The 26,103-nt window shown below is 40.4% G+C and overlaps 1 protein-coding gene across 7 annotated transcripts in view; it reads right to left on the bottom strand.

Moving 5' to 3' along the window:
* Positions 1-5,440: 5,440 nt before the first annotated feature.
* Fhit (fragile histidine triad diadenosine triphosphatase) overlaps positions 5,441-26,103 on the bottom strand; it is a 1,554,732-nt gene continuing 1,534,069 nt past the window's right edge. For all 7 annotated transcript variants that reach the window (XM_052734142.1, XM_052734140.1, XM_052734139.1 and 4 more), the window contains one exon: positions 5,441-5,750. In XM_052734142.1, the coding sequence (XP_052590102.1) occupies positions 5,745-5,750 (6 nt within the window). In that variant the 3' untranslated portion in view covers positions 5,441-5,744. The remainder of the gene's footprint in view (positions 5,751-26,103) is intronic.

The raw sequence follows: 26,103 nt of genomic DNA, 5'->3' as shown, positions 1-26,103 counted from the left end.
GATGGTACTTAGTAAATGCACATTGTACTGATGAAGACTGAACCTTAGCAGCCCAAATTGAGTTAACTTCTAACTAAGAATGTAGGGGTGCTATTGAGCCTGGTCAGTGGGGAAATGTGAAACGTTCTCCCATGGGACATATACAGTATGTCCTTCCCCCCATTTTGAGAAACAGCTTAGCGTAGAGGAATGCGGGCAGCTTCTCAAGAGGACCACGCAATCTTATCATGTAACTTAAAGCAAGCCACAAGCTCTCTAAGCCTCAGCCTCCTTGTCTGTGAAAAGAGGATATCTGGTTCTTGTGGATAGGTTTGCCAACCTCTGAATGCCACACATCTCCTAGTTTGGGGCATATGGTTGATGCTGAATCCACTTTAAAGAAAAGAGAAAGGAAGAAGATCGGTTTTGTGAAGCTTGTTTGAACTGACGTTTTGACAGTTTCTAGCACAATGCCTGTCAGGAGGATGTTCTGAAAGCAGTGTGTATGATATGACATGGAGGAAGGTATGACGTGATGGACAAGAACAGGTTCCAAGCAATTCCCAAACACCTAGTGCAGGATCAACAGTCTTATTGAAACAAGGCCTGCTCTTCCCAACTGCCTTATCTTTGCAGTTCAAAGTAAACCAGAGTCTCTTGACACCACCTGGAACAAAACACAGCTGACAAGATAGCTTCTAAACAACAGACATTCCTTTCTCAGAGTCCTGGAGGCACGAAGTCCAAGATACAGGTGCTCAAAGACTGTATGTTCAGTGAGGTCCCACTTTTGGTTCATAGATGGTACTGAGTGCTCACAGGGTGTGAAGAGGGCAGGCAGACGTATGTATTCTCTATAAGAGATTGTGCTCTCATGATCTAACACTTCCCAAAGGCCCTGACTGCCTCATCCTTTCACACTGTTTCAATGAATGGATTTGGAGGGAATAGAAACACATTTCACAATGGGGCTAGAGTTAGGCAAAGACTGAGGTGAGGAGACTCATGGAGAAAGAGGCAGGAACAAAGTAGGAACTTTGCAGGGTTTTGATAGCACAGACAACATGGAAAACCAAACCATGACTCGCAGCATGACTCAGCTAATTGTTCCCTGTGGCGACATGATTATTCACCGGTGGGTCAGAGCCGGCGGGTGCAGAACAGAGTTAACTGCAGAGGCAGGAACAGCCTTGCTAGTCCTTTTGCTACAAAAACCAGAGAGTAACACATTGCATTTGAGCTCCATGATAGAGGAATGATCGCTTTAGGGTTTTTGTTTGACTGACCAATCAGCAAACCTCCAGCTGGGGGGGTTTCTGGGTATGTTCTCCATTTCCTCTTGTTCCTCAGCACTGTATCTACTTGGCACATCCTGTTCAGATTATAGAGCTTCTAACTTTCAGCGAAGAAAAGAGCTATAAAGTCCAGGCTTGGGGACTGAAGAGCTTCTCGGTCAAAAGGCACTGTCAGTCCCCTCCAGTGACTGTTTTGGCAAAGATATAGAGCAAGATTTTAAACAAGATGCCTTGAGTCATATTCAAGATCAGAAACATTACACAAGATCAGAAACAGCTCAGAACCAGATACTCTAAGTAGTAGATTGAATAGCGGGTTTTAAATGAGAAACCCTTCAGATCCCTGGAATAAGTGAAATGTACCCTTATGTGGGACAAGGGCTTTATAGATAGAAGTAAGCAAAAGTGTTCTTATGATGGCACTGGAATATCCAAGTGGCTGCAAGTCCATAACAGGTATCCTAAGGCATGCCCCTGCAGGGGGAGAAGAGAAGAAATGTGAGAGGACTGGCAGTGTACAAACAGCAGCAGAAGACTTTACCTACAGCCAGATTCGGGACTAATGTGTCAGGGAATAATCTAAGGTTTAAGTCACCTAGGTTCTGCAGTCACAGGATACAAAGTCACTGTATGTTGGTGATGGTATCAGGCTGGGAGTGGCCAATGAGCCAAAGAAAACTCTCAAAGAGGGCTTGTGTTGAAAAGAAAAATGCTCTTTCCAGACATTTGTTTCCATGCTACCATTTACCTGTGCAAACTCTGACTCCCTTCTCTAAAATTTCAGAGCAAAGACCCACTTTCATATTTCCTTCTTTAAAGAATTTAGCAAGATGGAGAAGGGTACAATTCCTGAAAGTACTCAGATACTGAGTACTTTCTCTGTTCCTTTCCCTTATATTCCCAGCACTCTGTGTGGGGCTGAGAGATAGCTCTATCAGTAAAGTACCTGCCACACAAGCATGAGGACCTGAGTTTGACCTCAGTACCCATGCAAAAAGTAGGGCATTATATGCCCTATAACCCAAGTATTTGGAGAGGTAGAGATGGGTGGATCCCTGGGTTTTGTTGACTGCCCTGCCTAACATAATCAGTGAGTCCCAGGTTCCAGGAGAGGCCCTGTCTCAAAAAACATGATGGAGAGCTGGTAAGATGCCTCATTAGATAAAAGTGCTTGCTGCTAATCCTGACAACCAAAGTTTCATCTCCAAGACCCACAAAGTAGAAGGAGAGAGCCAGTTCCTGAAAGTTGTGCTCTGACCTCCACAAGTATACTGAGGCAAGTAGGCACACCACACACACACACACACACACACACACACACACACACACACATACACACGATTGTTGTGGAATATTACTTTAAGATGTGTTACATTTGTTTGTGCTGTGGAACATTTGTTTTAATAATGCAATGATGTATTGCATTCATTTTTGTTGCATTTGTTTAATTCTGTGAAGCTGTGTTACTTTGCCTGTCTAAAACAGACAAAGATTGGTCTAATTAAGAGTTGAATGGCCGCCGAGCTGGAGAGATGGCTCAGTGGTTAAGAGCTGAATGGCCAATAGCAAGGCAAGAGAAAGGATAGGCAGGGATGGCAGGCAGAGAATATATAGAAGAAAAAGAGGGATCAGGAAGCAAAAAAGATCTAGGAGTAAGAAAAGGAGGGAGAGAAAAAGACTCCAGGTTCTGTTGGATGTTCTGTATGGCAAATGTGTTGCTGATTAGTCAATAAATAAAACACTGATTGGCCATTGGCTAGGCAGGAAGTGTAGGCAGGACAAGGAGGAGAATAAAGCTGGGAAGTGGAAGGCTGAGTCAGAGAGACACTGCCAGCCGCCACGATGACAAACAGCATGTGAAGATGCCGGTAAGCCACGAGCCACGTGGCAAGGTATAGATTAATGGAAATGGATTAATTTAAGCTGTAAGAACAGTTAGCAAGAAGCCTGCCACGGCCATACAGTTTGCAACCAATATAAGTCTCTGTGTTTACTTGGTCGGGTCTGAGCGGCTGTGGGACTGGCAGGTGAGAGAGATTTGTCCTGACTGTGGGCCAGGCAGGAAAACTCTAGCTACAAATGGCGTCCAACGTGGTGGCAAGAGTTTCCACCTAAAAACTGAGAAAAGAAGAGTCTAAAACGGAGCTAAAAACAGTTCCTAATTGTCTCTCTCAAATGAGCAACAGCTGCCGGTTTGAGCTACTGGTGGGTTCCTAGTGTGCGTGCTCGACCTGCCTATGGCGGGAATGAGGCCTCTGCAAGTGGCACATTAAGCTGCGTGGTGGATTTAGCCTTTGCAGGTACAAAACAAAAAAAGAGGTTTCTGGACTAAACACTGCTTGGATAAAAGCATAGACCCATGATAGCTCCCAGAGCTGGTGGTAAACGTAGCCATGTTGGGAAGCTGAGGTGGGCGGAGCCAGCAGCCACAGCTGCTGCAGCTTAAAGCAATAGATTCACAATAACACAGATTCAGATATAATAGTTTAAAATGTGTGTAAAATATACGTAGGCTTGAAAGAGACAAAAAAGGTGATATATACAGTATAGAAACAAATACATAGTTTTAAAAAATAAAGTCTTTAAAGAGACAGTAAAATTAATATAAAAAATAAGCCACGTTAAGATGAATATTACACAGAGAATCTGGATTGTGTTGTCTTTGGGATTTTTAACTGCAGAAAAACATTTGATCATAAAAGATGTTGAGTTAAACCAATATGTATATTTTAAAGATACTATGACTTCAAAATTTGGATATAAGGATATGTTGTTTTGGAAAGGAGACTCTGCTTTTGTTCCTACAGAAAGCCAAAGGCTATGGATTTGTTCCAGATTAAGATACATCAGGTTTGACCAGCCAAGACCCCCTGAAAGGTCTCTGATGACACCATGGCCCAGATGATCCAACATCCAGAATGGTTTCAAGGCAACTGGCTCAGACGATACAGCCTCACGGACTATTCCATAATCCTAAAATTTTCTTTGTGTCCCCATAAGATACAGCGCCCCCCTCCAGCAGGAAGTAGTAAGAGAAGCTACGCCCAAATTCCCAAATTATATGTAATTTTACTTTGTTAAGGTTAAAACCTTCCTTTTTGAAAAAAAAAAGGGGGGGGGGAGTGCTGTTGGATGTTCTGTATGGCAAATGTGTTGCTGATTAGTCAATAAATAAAACACTGATTGGCCATTGGCTAGGCAGGAAGTGTAGGTGGGACAAGGAGGAGAATAAAGCTGGGAAGTGGAAGGCTGAGTCAGAGAGACACTGCCAGCCGCCACGATGACAAACAGCATGTGAAGATGCCGGTAAGCCACGAGCCATGTGGCAAGGTATAGATTAATGGAAATGGATTAATTTAAGCTGTAAGAACAGTTAGCAAGAAGCCTGCCATGGCCATACAGTTTGTAACCAATATAAGTCTCTGTGTTTACTTGGTCGGGTCTGAGCGGCTGTGGGACTGGCAGGTGAGAGAGATTTGTCCTGACTGTGGGCCAGGCAGGAAAACTCTAGCTACATCCAGGGGCCAGTCACCCAGCTACACAACAAGCCATGGAATAAGAAGTAAAGAAAGGTATACAGGATAAAGATAAAAGCCCAGAGGCAAAAGGTAGATGGGATAATTTAAGTTAAGTAAAGCTGGCTAGAAATAAGCCAAGCTAAGGCCAGGCATTTAGAATAAGATTCCATGTGATTTATTTGGGAGCTGGGTGGTGCCCCCCCCAAAGAGCCAAAGAGTAAAAACAACCAACTACAAATGTTAGATAGATAAATAGATAGACAGACAGACAGACAGACAGACAGATAGATAGATAGATAGATAGATAGATAGGTAGATAAAGAAAGAAAGAAAAGAAAATTTCAAAACCACAAAACAATGAAAGATACATGAGCAGCACATTGTACTTGCTTGTTTCCCGCAGCGACCTGGGCCATCTTGAACTCTTCCACTTTGCTTTTGTGTACTGACAGCAGGAGGAGAATCTGACCAAGGAATGATTTCTGTGCTATTACCTTACCCAGCCAATGAAATTCTCTGAATCGAATCTCTACTATAACCAACTTTTGACTCACAAGAAACAATACTCACTCCAAAAGAGCAACTTCTTCAGTTAGGCCTTTTGGAGGTCTCAAAATATCAATTTTTAAGTCAGTCAGCAACACCAGGTAAATATTTTAGCTATCACTTTATTTTCATCCAGGCTAAGGGACAGTTTTGGAAAAGGTCCTATTCTAAGTACATAACTGAGAAACTGTGGCAGGCAGTCTGTGCTACTGTTTGTGAAGTTAGCCTGTCAGTCATTGTGATTGAAACATAACCTTAGTGGCTTCCACTAGTGCAATAAAATGCTTTGCAAAAAGCTGCAGAATTGTGGGATGTAATAAAGTCTGCTCAGCTTCATTTTCAATGCTGTAGAGTCCAGAAGAGCGAGGACCATTTCTGTATGCTTTAGGATTTGTTTGAGTTACTTTCATGCCTGGAAATGACAGAACATAAAAACAGACATTTGGTTAAAACCGATAGCATTTCTTTTGAGGCACAGCAATAAACAAAATATGTTTGTTTACTGTTAATCTGTTAGATTGCCATTAACATTTTATGGGAAATGATATTGATGTATGGGTGAGCTGTGTGAAATAAATGATTTTAGACCTTTTGATGCCTACACTTATTCTCTGGGTCCATGCATTTTGTTTGCCTTTTGCCCATCACTAAAGGTCAGCTGAATGGACTCCTAGGTTTCCACATTACCAATTCAAAGCTTATATACAGAGAAAACCAATTCAGACTTGTATGTACTACATGAGAAGGGCATGCCAAACATTACTATTGTCTAAACTCTCTGCTAAGCTTTAAAACACAGACTTCTGAACTCTGCCCCCTGTATTTGGAGTCATCAGATCTATAGAGAAGCCAGGAATCTGTTTCAAAACAAGCTTTCCAGGTGAATGTGAAGAGTCTGGCATCCGGATTTGGGAAATTGTTAAAGCACCATGTAGCTGGCCGATCCAGCTTTACATAATGGCCAAGGTATCTTAAGGATATGTGTTGCCGGGTGGTGGAGGCACACACTTTTAATCCCAACACTCGGGAGGCAGAGCCAGGTGGATCTCTGTGAGTTTGAGGCCAGCCTGCTCTACAGAGTGAGATCCAGGACAAGCATCAAAACTACACAGAGACACCCTGTCTCGAAAAACAAAACACACACACACACACAAAAAAGAAGGATATGTGTCAGGCCTGAAATGATTCTACTAACAAGGTTGAATAACTTCTCAGTGCTGTGTTGCTGTCCTGTTTTATCTAGCAAGAAAATAAGAAATCTCTTGGTGGTATAGTGAGGTAGTTTAGATCTAAACCCAGGTGCTCGGTCCCTGCCTTCTTTGTTGTAGCCATAACCCCTCTCACTTCAATTCTTGGCCTTGGTAAATGGGTGTGAGCAACAATTGGGATGGCAGGGCTTGGTAGCTGGCAGCAGAGCAACAGCCGAATGAAAGCAAAGTAGGAGGAGGAGAGAGGAAGACTTCATGAATTTATTTCTTAAAATTTAGGGAAGACTAGGGGGAAAGGTGCTAGAATTGGGTAGCCACTGTGGATGTGATAAATGAAGAGACTTTTGAGAAACACTGTCATGAATCACAGACTTCTCAAGTGTTTTTCAAAAATCTTGTTTTTATTTACATATATGTAAATGCTTGTGCAAATGTATGTTGCATGTGTATGCAGCTTCCTGAGGAGACCAGAAGAGGAGGTTGGATCCTGTGGAACTGGAGTTATAGACAGCTATGTGGGTGCTGGGAACTGAACTGAGATCCTCTGGAAGAGCAGCAAGTGCTCATACCTTCTGAGCCATAGCTGCAGGCTCTCCCTCAGTGTTTCCAAGAGACTCCCGACGAGAATTAAGCTGCCTTTCATGTCTGGTTTGCCATTTGTGGATTTCAGTGCAGCACAAAAGATACGTAGGACACTGGGTGTGAAGGGCTAGTTCCATGTTTGTTTCACGGGTTCTGTTTAAGACTGTCTTGGCTTTAGAGCCATTCAAACCCACCTTGGTGAGGATACAAATATTGGTCTTTGGCATATAGAGGAGAAGTTTCATAAGTCTAGAAACCCATTTCCTGCAAGTTGATAACGAAGTCCGAGAGCACAGGGTGCATCGGCTCTGTGTAATGATATGTAGTCCCTTTGGGATCAATATACAGAGGAAGTCACTTCTAACCTGGACCACTCTGCACTTCCTCTGAGCAGAGCAAGACCATAAAGAAGGTGGGAAAGTTAGGGATTTGAACCCTCCAACTTGCCCTCCAGAGCAGGTCTTATTCTCACATGACCCTGCAGCCATTTGCTGGTGTTCCTAGCACTGCTTGTCTTGTCTGGAGATGTGGGTCATCTTCTGAACATTCATCACAGACTTCGTCCTTGAACAATTATTGACTTTGAGTCAGAGGCACCTGTGAAGGCCTGAAAATGGATGTGCCTTCTCTTTTCCTCTGTCTTGCCTGTCTAGGGCAGATTTATGTCCTAGAAGTTTCTATCAGTTTTATTTTTTTAACATTGTGACCCATGTTACTGCCACCACTCCCCTTCTCAGTCCCGCTCTGTGTTCTCTGAGTCTCCTATACCCCTCTCTACACAGGAGACTCTGTCAGATCACTATCACTGTATCTATAACTCATTTTTAACACAACCTTAGCATCCCATATCCTGGCTTCTCGATGCTGCGTCTGTGATAGCTTCATTCCCACAGCTGGTCCAGTGCCTTATGGGAATCAGCATCTACATTTCATACCCCTAACACTGGGGGTAGGCTTGTAGAGCTTGAGGAGAGATGTGTCCGAAGTTTTGTTGTATATCTGTGGCGGGGCATGAGGTGAGGTGAGCACACTTAGTAGGGCTGCAGGGTCTACATAAAGCACCCACAAATGTGCCTGAGTACTGCAATGCTCCCCCTCTGTGGGTCTCCCTCTCTTGCATGCATTAGCACTGTTTCTGCCATCTTTGTAGCCAGTAGAGACTCAGCACTCAGCTCAGCAGTGAGAGCTGTGCAGAGTGCAGGTGGTGACATGCCCATCTCCCCATTTCTAATGGACCTAAAACAGCATGTACATTCTCAGATCTTCCATTTCCTTCTATGTCACCTCCACCACTGATGGTAGAGTCTTTCATTTTACCAGCATGTCAATCAAAGGATTTGTTGATAAGTAAACAAGACATGTTTCTAGCCCACTTGGAAAAATACTTTAGGTAGAGTGAGGCCAGGACTCAGATCACAAGGAGTCAGATGAGCAGACTATATTCATGGGCCTCTGCAGGCAGAGAGCTCAGGGACATGCATGCCCCAATTTTCAGGTATGTCTAAGTTCTTAATAGAAACACTGGCAGGTTATCTGTCCCCCTTCCTTAAGAATAGGCTTGACAAATGACAGGGGGAGATGGCATTATATTGCCAGGGACATGTTCTTCAGTCATGAAAGGCAACAGGAAGAATTTTCCATTGTTCTCATAGATAAGAGATACTTGGGGAAGAAAGCTTTGGATTTAGAAGGGAAATTAAAATGTGTATGGAAGGCCATCATCAAAGTTTTCAAGAAAGACTATAGAAACCTTTACATCCATCTCTCCCTGAAACCCACAGGAAAGTCTGAAATTTCCCTGTGCTCTGCTGTGTGATTTAATGGGTACAGGTAAAATCATGGGTGCCAATGGGCTGTTCCTCTGGGAGTCTGCACTGAACCCTGCTGACTTCCTGAATGTCAACTGTCATCATGTTGGCCAGTTTTCCATTACTGTAATGGATTCATAAGACAAAAAAATAAATGTATGAAGTAGAAAGGTTTATTTGGGCTTGAAGTTTTGGAAAGTTTGTTTGTTGCTTTGACCCATGGCAGTGAGACCATGTGGTGAGCCGGAAGCAAAAAGGAGAAAAAAGACCAGAGTCTCTTACAAGCTCAAAGACTATTCAGAAGCCTCACCAGGTTCCATCACTTCCATCTGATGCCAGTTTGGGGACCAAGACTCCAGTCCCTGGGCCTTTAGGGGACATTGTAGATCGTAATGGTACATTCATCAAGCTCCAGAAAACCTTTCTCCATGCCCTCTGAGTGCTTTGAAGGCAATGCCTTTGTGTCCGGTGCATCAAGGAAGAAGCTAGTCTCCCCTATTCCAACCTCTCTATGCTCTGCCCAGGAAAAGTCCTCTTCTACACTGAAGCCAAAATGACAAATTGATGTCTCTCCTGTAGGTGAACTTTGGTGGGAGTTGCCCACAGGCAAAATACCCTGATAGTGTATAAAGGGAAGGCTCGGACTACAGATTCCAACTGTCCTTCTTCCTCTTTATAGTAATGGTTCCACACTTGGTTGCATATTGGAATTACCTAGGGAGATGGAAACATGCCTGTGCTGTGACCTTTCTGACTGATCTAGAGTGTGCAGAAACTGTGGAAGGGAATCAATAGACTTGATTGTGACAAGGTCCTCACCTATCATCATTCCTCACCCACGCTTTCATTCCAAAACGTGTTCATAGTGCAGTGCGGTTTACTGCTGAAGACAGGGTTTAGCGTGAGTATTTGTCTTCCTCACTCATATGACTGGGGCCATTGCTATCTTTGCATGTAATGATTCTTGCCCAATGAGGATTAATGACATGATCTGTTTGGCTTTCTTACCAAGGCTGAGAAAATGTGCGCGCATGCACACATGTGTGTACACAAAAACAGAAGTCAATGCCAGGATTTCCCTCAATCACTTTCCTTCAATGGTATTTTTGAGGCAGTGTCACTCACTGAAACTGGATCTCAGCAATTATCTTAATTCTGACTGTCCAGTGAGCCATCTCTGCCCCTGTGCTGAGATTACAGCGCATGCCACTGCACCCAGATTTCTATATGAGTAATAGAGATCCAAACTCAGGCCTTCATGCTTGCATGGCAAGCACTGACTGAGCCATCTCCTCAGGCCCAGAAATAATTTTAAAATTAGGGTACCACATTTACCAATAACATATCCCTGAGAGGCTCACATAAAAACCTTCTCTTTAACAAACCTCTTCTTCTAAAATCTTAGTTTCTAGCAGGCTAATGAGGAAGGCAGAGCAGCCAGGAAGGCATTCTGCTCACACCAAAGCAAGGTGAGCAATTTTCTAAGGGCAGGCCCTCTGACATCTTTTCTTCAGCTTTTTCTTTATAAACTGGTCTTTAAAAAATGTATCCCCAAAGCCGCTGGTGGCAATGCATTAGAGTAGGTGAGTAAAGGAAAAGCTGATGGAGAGATGCCAAGGATCAGAGATCTGCTATGATTAGTATCCCCAAGACAGTGCAATTATACTTCCATCGAGATATAGGAAGGGGTTACCCCAGGTTCACTGCTAGAAACCCGGCAGCATGAGGATGAAATCCAGAGAGCAGGTCAACTTCCACACATGCTGTCAGACTCCAAATGACTCCTCTGTAGCATGTTTCACATGCTGATTAATAACACCACTTCCTGAGATGATGAAGGGCTAATTAACTTCCTATTCAACAGGGTCCATTTCCCAGTCTGCAGGGTCATAAAAAACAGAATGCTGCCCTGGACACTGCAGGGCCAAACCTCTCAGGAAGCAGGGTGAAGACAATTGTTCTCCGGCAAGGCTGGGGTCCACCCACCCCTGCTTAGACAGTGACCATGGACTTTAAGAATCAAACTCTAAGAATTGTAAATGCACAAGAAAAAGGACCTGAAAGCCTGGAGCTCTGAGTTATATATGCTGGCATCCCTGGGCTTGTCTCTTCTGCAAATGTAATGGCATCTGCTTTGAGTATGGTGCTGGGCTTAGGAAGCAGAACAGGCTGGGAAACTTTCAGCACAGCTTGGGCACTTCCTGTTACTACTAATATACATAGGCACCCAGGCTCTGTCTGCTGCTGACGATTTCTACCCCTTCTCCTATCCCCATGTCCACACCATGCCCAGCAGGGACTCTCCTTAAAAGACCCCATCCTTTCCTTGGGACTTATGAAGAATATATAATCTGTCTCCAAATCTTTTGCTGATATCACACTTCTCTGCAACCTGGTCAAAATGAAAGAAGGATTACTTTCTACTCACTTGTATCTTGCAGGAGAGAAACTAATTCTGAGAAATTCCCTACAATGGGAAACACTTTCAGGCTCTGCAAATGGGCAAAAAGGAGCTAAAAGGCACACATGCTTTATCATTCACGTTTTTTGGTAGCTTCTTCTGGTGTTGCTTTTGGGGGTGACCTTCTTCCAGCACATTCTTTAGCTCTAACTCATGTTCTTCTGTTATAGTAGAGTTTAGAGTCAAGCATGGAGCAGGCTACCTTTGATAATTAATGGCTCTGAGAGTTTGTTGAGCATGTCATTTAATTAATGGTACTTGTGTCTGGAGTGTATACAACTCTGGAGCTGAATAGAAGGCACCCACTCAAGAATCATCACACAGTTTATAAGGTTCCAGCACTTTTAACTGATTAATGGGTGTGGTTCCCCACCCCCTTTTCTTCACTATTCAAAAGAGCTAGTGTTGGTGAAATTATGTTCTTTTTCCTTGTGTGTCCAGATTTTAACACAAATAAATCCTCTGACTAATGGATAAAAGTCTATTACCATAATCAAGACAGTCAACAAAAATCAAAAGATAACTTAAATTCTTGATGTTGAGTATGAGCAGGTGGTGGGGTAAGTTCTGATCTATCTCAGTCACTCACAAGTGGGTCAGCCTAAGTTACAATTAAATCCATCCTGGAACCAAAAACCGAAGAGGTGAGGGCGCTAGAGAGATTACTCAGTAGTTAGGAGTGTTTGTGGCCCTTGCGAGGGACCCAGATTCTGTTCTCACCATCCACACTGGGCAGTTCACAACCACCTATAACTCCAGATCCAGGGCATCCAACAACTTCTGGCCTCTGAGGTCACATCCCCACAGTTAATCATTTTTTTATGAAAATGTTTATTTTTACAAAAGATGAAGGGTATAAAAATGGAATAAAACATGGGTGAACATGAGCAGAGACTTTTTCACACCACCTGCATTTCCTGAGACTCTAGACCAAATCTGTAACACTTACGATGTTTCTTCCTCTGCAAGACAACAATCAAAATACACCCATCTTTAAACTTCTCAGTAGGGGCATTAAGGCTGGTGGTACTATTTGTAGAAGAGATAATTGCTTCCTTTGGGAGACCTAAGGGCTATTTTCCCCCAGGACCTCATCACTACCTCGGGAATACAAAAATTCAAGTAAACATGCCCTGCACCAAATCTAGAATCTCACCTACAGGGAAAGAGAAAAGCACCAGAGCCAGCGCTATGTCTTCTTTCCCTCCATGGGGTCCCCCTCCCCTATTCAAGGGAGGCTGTGGTTAAGGGATGCAGGGAATAGGGACATTACCTTAGACTGGGCACTTGGGTAACATGTTTCTAAGTGGTTGATATTTGAGTCCTATCCAGAATGGAGGAAAGAAGGAAGGGAGGCTATTCTGGTAAGAAGGGTGCCCATGCTTCACGGTCCCCTGGAGTAGGTCAGTGCTTGATATGATCCTATACCAGCAAGAAACAGGAAGATTAGGAAAGACATTGTGGGAATGGCTGTGAGGCATAAAATGGAACTTTAAGCTCCATCATCCAAGGCCTCATGTGATCTAGCCCTGGCTGTATCTCCAGTGTGGTGGAAGATTATGACCTTGCTTTCCATTTAAGGATAGTGACTTTAACTTTATTTTCTGTTTTAATGTATTCTTTTTCTGGTGTGACCTTGGGTGAGCTAGAAAATAGAGATATTTATTTTAACAGTCAGATTTAACAGCTTACACATGCATGATAGTCTATATAAAGAAATGGTATTTTTAATTGCAATATTCCGGAATTCAATCTTACCCAGAATGAGAGAGTTCTTAGATTTTTCTTTCCAGAAAATGCTTTTCTTTTGACTTCTTACACTATTTCAAACTTTCATTGAGTCTCACCTTCTAAATCATTAGAGAAGTTGAAGCTAACCATACATGAGCTCTTAAGAAATTCCTGAATCAACAACAAATCTTTGAGGAGAGTTAAGCCAGCAAGACTTTCATCAGAGTGTCAGGGACAAAGGCAGCTTTACACTGTAGGCATGGTCCTCAGCAAAAAATGATAACTCCAAATTTTGTAGAACCCACGGAGACATGAGCTAATGTAGCGGGGAAGAGTTTGGCCAGCTCCTTAGAGCTCTTCAGAGACAAGGCTGGTGCTTTCTAGAAAGCTCCCCTTACTGGGAGCTGTGACTCAGGCTCATTGTTTCTAATTAAAAGATGATTTGAGCACCAGCATGAGCCTTGAGTTCTTCAAGGCAACACCACACCAGCAATTTGCAATTTGGAATGCCAGAAGCTCTAAACTTTACTTCATTGGAGCAAGATGCAGAGCTTTAGCGGAGGGAAATTGATGAGAGCATCTAATTGCATTCAAAATCATTTTTGCCTATCTTAATGGAATGAAAATGATCTACCAGCTCTTATAGACCTCCTTGAACTAAAGGTATCTGTGGCAAAAAATAATCCTCAATTGAGCTCTTTTAATGCTTAATTATTACATGATCTATCACATAATGCACTGACACCCACTGTTTGAAAAAAGAAAACCTCTTAAATACCCACCAAAATTGATTGACTAATCCTAGATTATGAAGTGGCTCTGGGAGGGCATGTAATGGGAGGTGAGGGGGAGCAGAGAGAGGTAGAGAGACATGATTGATACAGAGTGAACTGGTTTATGGTATAACAGAAGAAAGAAGTCAGTTGGATCTGAGTTGTGAACAGTGTACTGGTGACTTATCCAGGGCCCATGTACACATCTTCTTGTTCTTGTGTTCACCCTACTCCTTCTCCCTAAATCTAAGTTATTGCAGCTCTTATTGGGCAAGGAATAACTTGACCTACTGTGCCTAACACTGTATTTGGCTTGAAATGAGTTATCAGAAAATAGTTTGTGACTGAGTTATGGAGTCGTACATTTAAAATTATCCCCAGGGAAATAGCCATTTATGCCCTTAATATAGCAAGGAATCTTTTGATAACAAGCAACATATCCCAATGTCAGATTTCCCTTTGGATGAAAAGTGACACACCACCTTTTTAACAACACTAGACCTCCACTCTTAGTCGCTTGGCTCCTTTCGTTGTGGAGGGTTCTCCTGCCTTTGATTTCTCCCAATGATGAGGGGGATGAGAGCCTGAAGTTGTCAACACCCTAGTTGGCATCCATGGAAGAGAAGGTCTCTAGTTGGCTTGGCTGGGGTCACATTCTAGAACTGTGTTTTTCATATGGAATTGGTAGTTCCAAAATCAAACTTCTCCTATGTTCCATTCCATTCCTATCCTCTGATTAAATCTTTCAATGATCTTCTACATGTTTTCACATCCAAGAAAAATGGAAGATTCTCCAAGACCCTCTGTCTAACTGAACAATCTTGAATGGAGCCCCTGGGAGTCCTCACTGACTTAAAAATGCAGTATCTAGTAGATTGTCATCAATGTTGACTAGCTATGGCACACTCCTGGTTATCTAATGAAGTGTTAGCTTTCAAGTTTGTTCCTGGGGACTTGAGGCAGCACTATCTTCCAAGCAAATGGCTGTGATGGTTGGCTAAAGTGACACACAGGAAGCCTCCAGCATGGCAATCATCAAATACTGACTTCTGAAGTTAGTGAAGAAGCAAGAAAAATTATATCTTGCTCCTCTGCTCCATTGTATAATTCTAGCTTTGGTTAGCCAGAATTCTCTAGGGACAAATGTTTCACCAAAGACACAGAAATTATGTTGTGAAGGCTAAACATGGACTCTGAAGTCGGACAGCCTGAATCTCAAATTTCTGGAGTTTTTGAAGTCATATAGCTGCCTTCAGCCTCCATATCTGCTTCTAAAAGCCTGGGAAGACTGAAGAGTCGCTGAGGGATTTGAGATTAAGTCTACAAAGTGCTTAAAACAAGTTGTTCATAATAAGCTCTCCTTAAGTGAAATCATTAAGAATTATTACTACTCATAAAGTGTCCTCTCTGTAGTGGTCTCCATTCATTACTTTAAAAAATAATGATGGGTTTGGCCAGTGTAGCTTCTTAAAGTCAAGGAGGATGCTGGCCAGGTGGGCTGGTCAACTCTCTATGTATTAGCAGTGTATCTGCAAAGATGCCCTGTAAAATTTTTTTTCTTGTTTTGGCTGAAGCCAACATGCAACAATAGAATACCTAGCCAGCAATTACACCAAGTTCTTCCTTTCCTTTCCTGTTTATTATTGTTGTTGCTGTTATTTTCCCACTTGTTCTATTATTTTGTTTCTTTTTCTTGAAATATAATACACACAGAGAGAAAAACTGCAGATGGATGGGTTGGAGAGATGGCTCAGAGGTTAAGAACACTGGCTGTTCTTCCAGAGGTACTGAGTTCAATTCCCAGCACCCACATGGTGGCTTACAACCATCTGTAATGAGATCTGGCTCCCTCTTCTGGCCTGCAGAAATACATGCAAACAGAACATTGTATACATAATAAATAAATAAATCTTTAAACAAACAAACAAAACTGCAGATGGCTTATATCTGGCTAACGGAATTAATACAAAACAAACTAAAATGCCTATCTATCTACCACCCATGGCAAGAAACAGAATATTGCCAACCCACATTACCCCTTCCACTTCCCGCCTCATTCACAGGACCTGACCTTTCCATGCTTTTCTAATTTCACCATCTCAGTGAGTATCTGTAAGCACCAGAATATAAAGTTGCCTGGTTTCAGGTCAAAAAATGAAGGCGATCACAGGGTTTGTGTTTGCTTATGTGGTTCTGTTGTTCCATATTCTTACAAACACTTGATACAGTCTGTCTGCAGAAACTTTGATGACTGCAGTAAGCATGTCTGGCATTGCATTCTGCTATAAGCTACATTTTGCTGCTGACTAACAATAGACCATTTCATCATTCCTTATCGGGGGTGTGGAGGGTTCAAGTTCCTCTTTTAGTTTGATTTCTTGACCTTTTCTTGCTGAGATTAAAGAGATGTTGGTACCTTGTTACAATCTTTCCCTGTAGCACAATCATAAAGATCATCTCTATATGGTCTTCAAAATCTTTATTGCTTTATATCACACATTCTGAATTAAAATTTATCTGGAACCAACCTTTATATACAAAGCGAGGTAGGGCTTCATTTCATTAATTTTATACCTAGATATGCAATTTTCCTAGAACCATTTGCTGAAAAGACTTTCCTTTCCCCAGAGACGTGTGGTATCATTTCCTCATAAATCAAGGGTTCATCTCATCCAGCTTCCTATTTTGTTCCATCAATCTACTTAGACTTGTGGCAACACCTTGCTTGCTTAAGTCTTGTGGCCTTATAATAAATAAGTCCTGATATCTTGATACCTTTTTTTTTTAAGGCTTTCTGACGACATTTCTACAAAGAGTTTAGGATCAACTTGTCGCTTTTCACCCAAACCAAACCATGGGAATTTTAGTTTGTATCTCACTGAACTTAAAGGCCAATTGAAGGAAAGGAAGTTTTCACAAACCAGTCATTAATATCTGTGTTTAGTTAATTCATCTTTAATGTTTCTTAATATTTTATAGTTTTCTGTCTAGAAGATTGTACAACTTTATTGTTAAATACATGATTTTTGATGTTAATGTAAATGCTAAATTAAAACATTTTCCATTCTAATTGTGAGTAGAGAAATTGAAACCATGTATATTATTTTTATATTTATAGGTTCTTCTAAATCTATTGATCAATTTTAATCAATTTAATTGGGATTTGTGAGTATATCACCATATTACCCACAAATAATGACAGGTTTATTCATCTCTAATTCCTTCTCATTTATTGTGTGCTGGGAATTTGAGCACATTTCATAGTACAAGAGTCAACAGGGATTATTCTGATTTCATTGACAATCCCAGATTGACAACCTTTCACCATTTCTTATAAATTCCCTTTCAGCTTTCCCAGAACTTTGGTATCTATGTAGATGGTATTTTCATCTGTAATTTAATTCACATCTCCTGAGCTGATCCTCTCATTTTTTCTTTGACTAATCTGAGGGAAGACATTATTTGATAGTCTACCAGGATGCAGAAGTCATACTGATCAATATATATTATCCTTTCCTAACTGTATGAACACATAACCTATGTGCGTCTGTCCTCCATCTATCTGGCATCACTTAGGGCTTTATCTCCTCCCATTAGGCTGTACGTTTTATTTTTGTACTGTTCCTGTTTGGTTCATTTGTGGGGCAACTCATACAGTAATGGGGCAGCAAAAGAATTTTTCTTTCATTCCATTCCTGCTCTGGTAGAATATTTGTATCTACTAATTTTTATAGTTTTTGTTGTTGCTGTTGCCTTTGAAGATACACACTTTTTGAATCTAAAAGCTTTCTTACACTTTTGCTGCAATTTTATTATGATATGTCTTCATATGGATTCCCCTCATTCCCTACTAGGTCTTGGATATGTCCTTGAATTTTTGGACTTCACACAGACAGACACAGACACAGACACACACACACACACACACACACACACACACACACACACACAGACACACACACACACACACACACACACACACACACACACACACACACACACACAGGGCGGGGGGAGAAACTCGTTCATCTTAGGCTAGCTCGAAACTAACCATGTAACTAAAGATAATCATGGACTTCTGGTCCTCTTGCCTCGACCTCCTGAGTATTAGATTTACAGGGGTTTACCACCATACCTGATTTTATATGGTGCTAGGATCAAAGCCAGCACTGTATGCATGCTAAACAAGCACTCTAACCGACTGAGCTACAACCCTAGTACCACCCTTTTGAAACAGGATCTCCCTATGTTTCACAGATGATCTTGAACACCTACAGTCAAGTGGATCTCCTATCCCAGTGTCTCTAGTGCTTGGATTACTGGCATGAACCAGAATACCAAGCCTTTGCCTTACAATTTGAAAAATTTCTCAGGTATTATCTCTCTTTTTTTTTTTTTTTTGGTTTTTAGAGACAGGGTTTCTCTGTGTAGCTTTGCGCCTTTCCTGGAACTCACTTGGTAGCCCAGGCTGGCCTCGAACTCACAGAGATCCGCCTGGCTCTGCCTCCTGAGTGCTGGGATTAAAGGCGTGCGCCACCAACGCCCGGCAGGTATTATCTCTTAAAATATGCTTTCCACTAAAACTCTGGATTTGCATCCTATGGATTTGTAAACAAATATAGATTGGACTTGTTCATTCTATTTTCTCTTCTTTGTCTCTCTACCTCATTGTGGTTTGTACTATTCCCTTCACATGGCCCATGGTTGAGTTCACTAGCAATATGTTTATGAAAATGTGCTACTAAATCTATTCATTATGCTTTTGTATTTTTTTCAATTTTATATTGATTCTATTTGGTACTTTTTCATATCATATAAGAATTTTTATGGGTGTTTTATGAAATGTTATTTGATAAAAATAATCAATTACTTAGGAAAAATGTAGCTTGAGAGTCACCATTTTGCCTTTCATAAAGAACTTTCATTTTCATTATCTTTTTCTACTTAATTTGATTTTATTAAAACTGTTGAATACTTTAACTCACAGATGAAAGTATCACACAGTTGGTTTTAAAGAAGCCACTTGTAGCACTTTGGATGAGAAATGTCCTCCAGAGGCTATTGTATTTGAAGGCTTGCTCCCAGGTGGCACTGTTTAGGAAGGTTATGGAGCCTACTGCAGTAAGTCACTAGGTTTATAGCCTTGCCCCACTTCCTGGTCTCTTTTTCTGCTTCCTATGTATACATAAAAACTCCATCAGTTAGCTTCCTGCCCCTGCCCCCTACTGCCATGCATTCTCTGGAATCACTTGTGAAAACAGACCTTTTCTTCCCTACATTGAGGGGTATTTTATCACAGCAACAGCACATCATTACTCCACTCAAAACATGCACCCTGTCCAGAATTCTATTAAATCCCAATGAGCATCTATACAGTTAGAATGCCATTCTGAAACCATGCGGCTTCAATATCAATCACATTTATTTATTTATTTATATGTTTATTATTTGTTTATATTGTACTTTCTATTTCAACCATGGGGCTTCAATATCAATCACATTTATTTATTTATTTATTTATTTATTTATTAATTATTTGTTTATATTGTACTTTCTATTTCAACCATGGGGCTTCAATATCAATCACATTTTATTTATTTATTTATTTACTTATATTGTACTTTCTACTTCAATACCCAGAAAGTTAAATTCACTTATCCACCATGAAAAAAAAAATCTATGAAAAATTTGAAACTAGAAAAAAAACTTTGTAACATCTGTGATTTTTAAAATAGATTCCAGCTTTCTGCTAAATTAAACAAAATTAAACTAAAATATTCTACATTTTCTATCCATAAACAATGTAAACAGTTGCTTTAACATCTGTGTCTGATAATTCCAATTTTTATATAAACTATGATTGGTCATTTATTTGTAACAAAATACCATAGTATCATAGAGCAGGAGGCTCAACAATGGAAGTCCACTTCCCACAGTTCCAGAGGACAGGCAGTCCAACAGCGAGGCTACCTGTTCTGGAGCTGCTTTTCCTGTTCTGAAGTCAGCCTCTTCATGCTATCTTCTCAAGTGAGCACAGAGAGACAAACCAAAAGTCACAATGTAAGGCTACTAAATCCATCGTGGAGGCCACATACTCAGGATGTCATCTTAATTTCTCGCCGAAGAACCACCATCTAATACCATCACATGGTAATTAGGATCTTAGTATATGAATTCAGATACAGAAGATGACAACTGCTTCCTGGCATTTTTTTTGGTGTGTTTATGCATGAGTACACAAACACACATGCTAGGTATTCTTTTGGAAACAAACTGTAAAAATAATTTAAGATAATGTGCTGGTGTTACAGTTTTCCAGAAAGATATTTTCTCTTTCTTTCTTTTTTTTTTTTTTTGGCCAATAAGTTAAAGGACTAGGAATTTGAGATCATTTGAATTTAATTTTTAGGACAGAGACTTTCTCAGATGTACTAATGATTGGGCCAAAGTTAGTATAAGGAATGGGTTAACATCTGGCTCACTCTTACTGGGCATTAATACTACCAGATGTCTAGCGTCCTACTCACCTGTAGAGGTTTAGTAAGCACACAGTCATGCACAAGCTCTAAATCTATCCTTCTCTCCAAGAGCCATGTATACCTTCAGAGGGAAAGCAGCCCAAGTGCTGGGCTAACCTCCATGGATCCCATCTCCTCCTGGTTATGCAAAAATTGCTATATTGGTATCTCTAATATGTCTAGATATTCTGTATAGTTTTTTTAGTTGAATATAGTGGAGGTTTGAATTAGTAACAGAAGCACAAGTTGTTATTTTTCTTTTCCTGTTTAGTAGTCTGAAAACTTCTCCCTTCTGTGCTTTTATTATTTAATAACTATTTCACCAATTTCTCATGACCTAACCACACCAATAATTTGTCATCTTCAACAGATTAAATAATATGAGAAACAATGACCTACAGCAGTGGCGTCATGGTTTCGCGTCTCATTCTTTCATTAACAATGACCTACAGCAGTGGCGTCGTGGTTTCGCGTCTCATTCTTTCATTAACAATGATCAACAGCAGTGGCGTCATGGTTTCGCGTCTCATTCTTTCATTAACAGTGACCTACAGCAGTGGCGTCATGGTTTCACGCCTCATTCTTTCATTCTCGTCTAACAGTCCTAGGAGCATGCGCTGTGCTTCTCTGTCTGTGTAATCCACAGATGGCAAACTGAAGAAGGAAAGAGTCATCTTTCCAAGTCCAGAGAATAAATTTAGTGTTACTATTTTACTGAAAGTAAACCCCCAAACTGCAGACAACTTGGGTATGACCCTGCAGATCACAGACTTTGATCTTACAGTGCCTGGGATGTTTTGTTCACCTATGATGAAAACAAGAGCGTGGTCTCAGAAAGGGCCAGGGCCAGGCTAGGACATATTTTTATAACTATGATGTTCATTGTATCAGCCATTTTGTTTCAAAGTATCTTCTAGAATGTTCCCTGTAGAGCACAAGACGAACACATTTGTCCTAGAAGAGGAATTAACTGTCATAGGCCTCTTTACTCTTCTTTCTAAAATGCTTGCATGAGGTTTCTGTAGGAGCCTCAAGCTTTGCCCTATGATAACAGTAGTGTGGGACCAAAAGAGCCAGGTCAGGAGCAAAGAAGGAGGGGGAAGCAGAAATTCATCTCCTCAGGTGTTGGATTACATGAAAATGTGGGTCCATTCCTCTCACTGTCATAGTATCACTACTGTTCTTTTTAGAAAATACATTCTGCCTCATTTTCCTAAGGGCAAAAGCATTTGGAGGGAGAAAAGAGAGTGCAACACGTATATTTGGGCTGAGGTTTAAATTTCCTAGTTATACTGATGAACCATTGAACCACTTCTTTTCTCCATAGTTATGGGGCAGAGGACAACTTCATAGATAAGATACAGTTTGCAATACCCACTATTCATGAACTGAATAGACTGAGTTATATTTTGCCTCATTGGAGAAGAGTTTAAACCAGGAGGCACTACTTTTCCTGGTGAATCCAGCTTGGATAATTCAGGTTGAGCAGCTATGTGATGACTTGAGTTATGTTTATGCATGCCAAAATGATGCAGCAATTAATATGGAAGAGGTAGCTGAGGTACACTGTAGGCATTGGAACAGATGAAGTGAAAAAAATTAGCTATTATTATGTGATGAGGTCAAGAATTAATAATGTGAATTTTCATTTCTTCATATTAACATCCCATGATCTCCAGAAGTCTCCTTCTTTTGCTAGAAAGGACAGAGGTAGGGAAAGACAAATCTCACACACTGTTAGGAGAGAACTGTGAAAGGAGAGAGAAATAAGTAGAGAAAGGAAAACCTAGTGACTGAACAGTTTTCTTTGAGGTGGTTTGATAACATAGCAGAGTATGCTGATTAATGCACAGCCATCCATTCTGGAGATAGGGATGGGGTGCTATGTTTTACTATATTTTCATTTTACTAGACACAAGTAAAAAGTCTGAAACTCTATTTTTAAAAAATTTGATGTGTGTGTGTGTGTGTGTGTGTGTGTGTGTGTGTGTGCGCACGCGTGCGTGTGCATGCCTACCCATGGAGACCAGAAGGGGGTGTTGGATCCCCTAAAGCTAGAGTTAAAAGTGTTTGTGAGCTGCTGGGAGCCCAACTCAAATTCTCTGGAAAAGCAGCAAGCCATTTTTCCAACCTAAAACTTAACAGTTATTTTTTGATACTAGATCCTATTTTCCTGAAAATAATTTTCTGTTGATTGCTCATGCTGTTGTAAAACTCATAAAGAAAAAAAAAAAGAACCTGTGACACTAGCCATTTCTATTATGGGTGGAAAATAGAAAAGCCTCTTAGAAAAGTTAGCCCCTTACCCCACCCCTCGCCCTACCCTTCACCCCACTCACTCCCTTTACATCCAGAATTTGTAGCCATCAGTAGCCTGTATAAATATTTTTACCAAACTAGTTGGTCTAAGTAGGATTCAAGCAAAATAATAAACAAAATGAAAGCCTATTTTGAATATTGGGATAGATAGTCATACGGATGAATATAACAACTTAAAAGAGTGACTATCCTGGTATTCTGCCTAAGTCATTTGGTGGGACATTGTATTGGATTACTCTTGATGATTCTATGCTTTATCTTTCTCAAGCCCTAGGGACTTGGTCTATCTTCACGACCTTGCAATTGAAAGCACATTCTAGAAACTTAACACAAAGAAAAGGGAGAAGAGGGCTGTGTGATCCAATAGAAGCACGGACTAGGAAGAAAAAGTAAAAATTCTCTTTTCTTGCTTCTTTTAAATCACTGACTGTGTCTTTTTCTGGCAAGGTAAAGATGAATAGATTCAAATATGTTCATATTCAAATATTTAATCTTAAGAGAGACATTGTCTGTTGGGAATATTACTTTGAGATATGTTACTTTTTTAATGTTGCATTTGTTTAACTCTGTGAAGCTGTGTTACTGTGCCTGTCTAGAATACTTGATGGTCTAATAAAGAGCTGAATGACCAATAGTGAGGCAGGAGAAAGGATGGGCAGAGCTGGCAGACAGGAAGAATTAATAGAAGGAGAAATCTGGGAGAGGAGATCTAGGAGCAAGAGAAGGAGGAGGATATCATGGGCCAGCCATTCAGCTACACAACCAGCAATGGAGTAAGAAACAAAGGTATACAAAAATAGAGAAAGGTAAATGTCCAGAGGCAAAAGACAGATGGGTTAATTTAGATTAAGAAAAGCTGGCAAGAAACAAGCCAAGCTAAGGTTGGACATTCATAATTAAAGATAAGCCTCTAAAAAAAAAAGCCTCTGTATGTGATTTATTTGGGAGCTAGGGGACAGATTCCCAGAGACAAAAAGTAAGAAAACAAACAACAAGATTTCGGTGCTCAACATGGGGCCATAGAAAGCAGAAAAACATCATTTAGGCATACCAATGTATGCTGTATTCCCATGTAGGGCCTGAGAAAGTTGAAAAAAAGAAAGAAAGAAAGAAAGAAAGAAAGAAAGAAAGAAAGAAAGAAAGAAAGAAAGAAAGAAAGAAAGAAAGAAAGAAAGAAAGAAAGAAAGACAAGAAAGAAAGAGAAGAAAAAAAAAGGAATATGGCTCCTTTAAGAGTTTCTGCCTCCTGGAGAGCCCTTGAGCAGCCAGTAGTTAGGTAGGAACAAAAAACTAAGTAAAAATGCCTGCCACCATGTAAGCATTGACATTCTAGAGCTCTAAGAAGGTTGAATGCAGTTCTTGGTCATGCACCACTGACTGGGCACAAGCCTTAGGCTCTCAGGATCCAAGAAGAAGGCTGAGCCAAGAAAGCGTCATGGAGGATTCAGGTGTAGGTTAGCAGTTTAAAGGTTTGCTCACATGGTTGAAAAGGCTAAAAGATATTCAGTAAAAGAGGTCCAGATGGAAAAATCTCTAAACAGGTTCCAGTGTGTTTTACATCACGTGTAGGCTTAAAAGAAAGAAAAAGGGTATGGACAGTCATAGAAAGAAATAAATAGTTTAAAAAAATAATAAAGTCTTTAATGATACAATAAAAGTAATACAGAAGAAAAAAGCTATGCAAGATGAGAAATACATAGGCACTCTGGATCCTGTATGTTATTGTGTTGATTTTGAATTTTTTGAATGCTGACAAGCAAACAATAGCTGTTGAGAGACATGGGGTTGTGAATTGGACTAATCGAACCCATCTAGACACTTTAGAAATGCCTTAACTTTAAAAAAGAAATCAAAAAATGTATTTGTCAAATGGAAATCAAAGATGCTTTAGAGCACTGTTCCCACAGGAGATGAGAGGTTGTGGATTCCTTCAGGAATAATATGGTTCAGGTTTGATCAGAGGAGACCTCCTAAATCTTGACAGGTGATATCTATCAACAAAGGTTACTGCTGGTCTTCCCAGGACTTGGTCATTATTCTCAAATTTTTCTCAGGGACCCCTAAAGATGCCTTTACCCACAGCCAATAGGAAGCAGCTTAGAGAAAACTATGCCCACATTCCCAGGAGTTGGAGGGTGTCAGTGGTTTTTGGTTATTTGGTGAGTTATGGATGTTTGTTATCATTTAGGGGAATATAGAATATTGATACAAATTTAAAATTAATTTTGTTACATCGTATATATGTTTCTACCCTTGTTTAAAGGATTTTTGCATATATATAAAAATTTAAGGTTATTTTTGTTACAGCATATTTTATGTATGTTTCTATTTTTGTTTGAGGTATTGTGCCTATGCACTTCATTTGGAAATGTAGGATGAAGTTCTAGTTTTTGAAAACTATTATTATAAACTAGGTATGCTTTTCAGATCATATAGAGATATATTTTAGATAGATAGATGGTCTTCAAACCTTTCAAAGACCTACAGAATATGGCACTGAAAATGTTTTGTTAACTTAGAGCTTTTCACGATAATAAGACATATTTGCTTCTGGTAGTACCAATTTATTTCAGAGACCATGGGCATCGAAGAAACTCTTTATGGAGTTTGCTTTCAATGTGGCAAGGCTAGCCATTTGGGCAAGAAGCTGCTCTTGCCTGGACTGCTTGACAGTATGTTGTATAAACTGAACATGCAGGACCCACAGGACAGTGACCACTGAACATTTCCAAAACAAGGTGAGATGGTCCCTCAGGGTTCCTGTTTCACAGAAGAAACTGCCAGACATTCTGAAGGACACAGAGGAAAGTGACTGACAAATTTTGCCAATATAGGCAGGACAGTCTTTCGAATTTCCTGCTTATTGAAAAGTCTGCCAGATACTGTGGGCCTGATGGCTGAAGATGGGTGCCCTAACATTGCAGAGGAACTTTGAGTGACTCTCCAGGCAGTCAGATGTCTCTGTTATTTCTAGAGATTTTAGAAGTTGTTTGCAATATACTTTTAGTTTACTTAAATAATATTATATCCTTCAGGGGCCTTTGATGGAGTTGAAAACTAGATAGTTATAGTTGCAGTATTCCTTAGATATGATAGAAAGCAAATTAGATATAAAATTTTGGATTTACTAAGATAGGATAGATTATAGAATATTTTCTTTAAATTTACCAGATACAAATTAATTTGAATTCAGTACATTGGAAATGTAATCTTTAGTTGATAATTGTTCATATTGTATGAAGTCTTACTATGTTAAAGTTAAAACCTTTCATTTTTGTTTAGAAATAAAAGGGGGAATGTTGGGGAATATTATTTTAAGGTGTGTTACTTTTGTTTATGTTGCATTTGTTTGACTTTGTGAAGCTG

Source organism: Peromyscus californicus, unplaced genomic scaffold (assembly GCF_007827085.1).
Source record: "Peromyscus californicus insignis strain IS unplaced genomic scaffold, ASM782708v3 Scaffold_12__1_contigs__length_115047231, whole genome shotgun sequence".
NCBI lineage: Eukaryota > Metazoa > Chordata > Mammalia > Rodentia > Cricetidae > Peromyscus > Peromyscus californicus.
The sequence above is the reverse complement of the archived record's forward strand: the minus strand, read 5'-3'. Positions and strand labels throughout refer to the sequence as shown.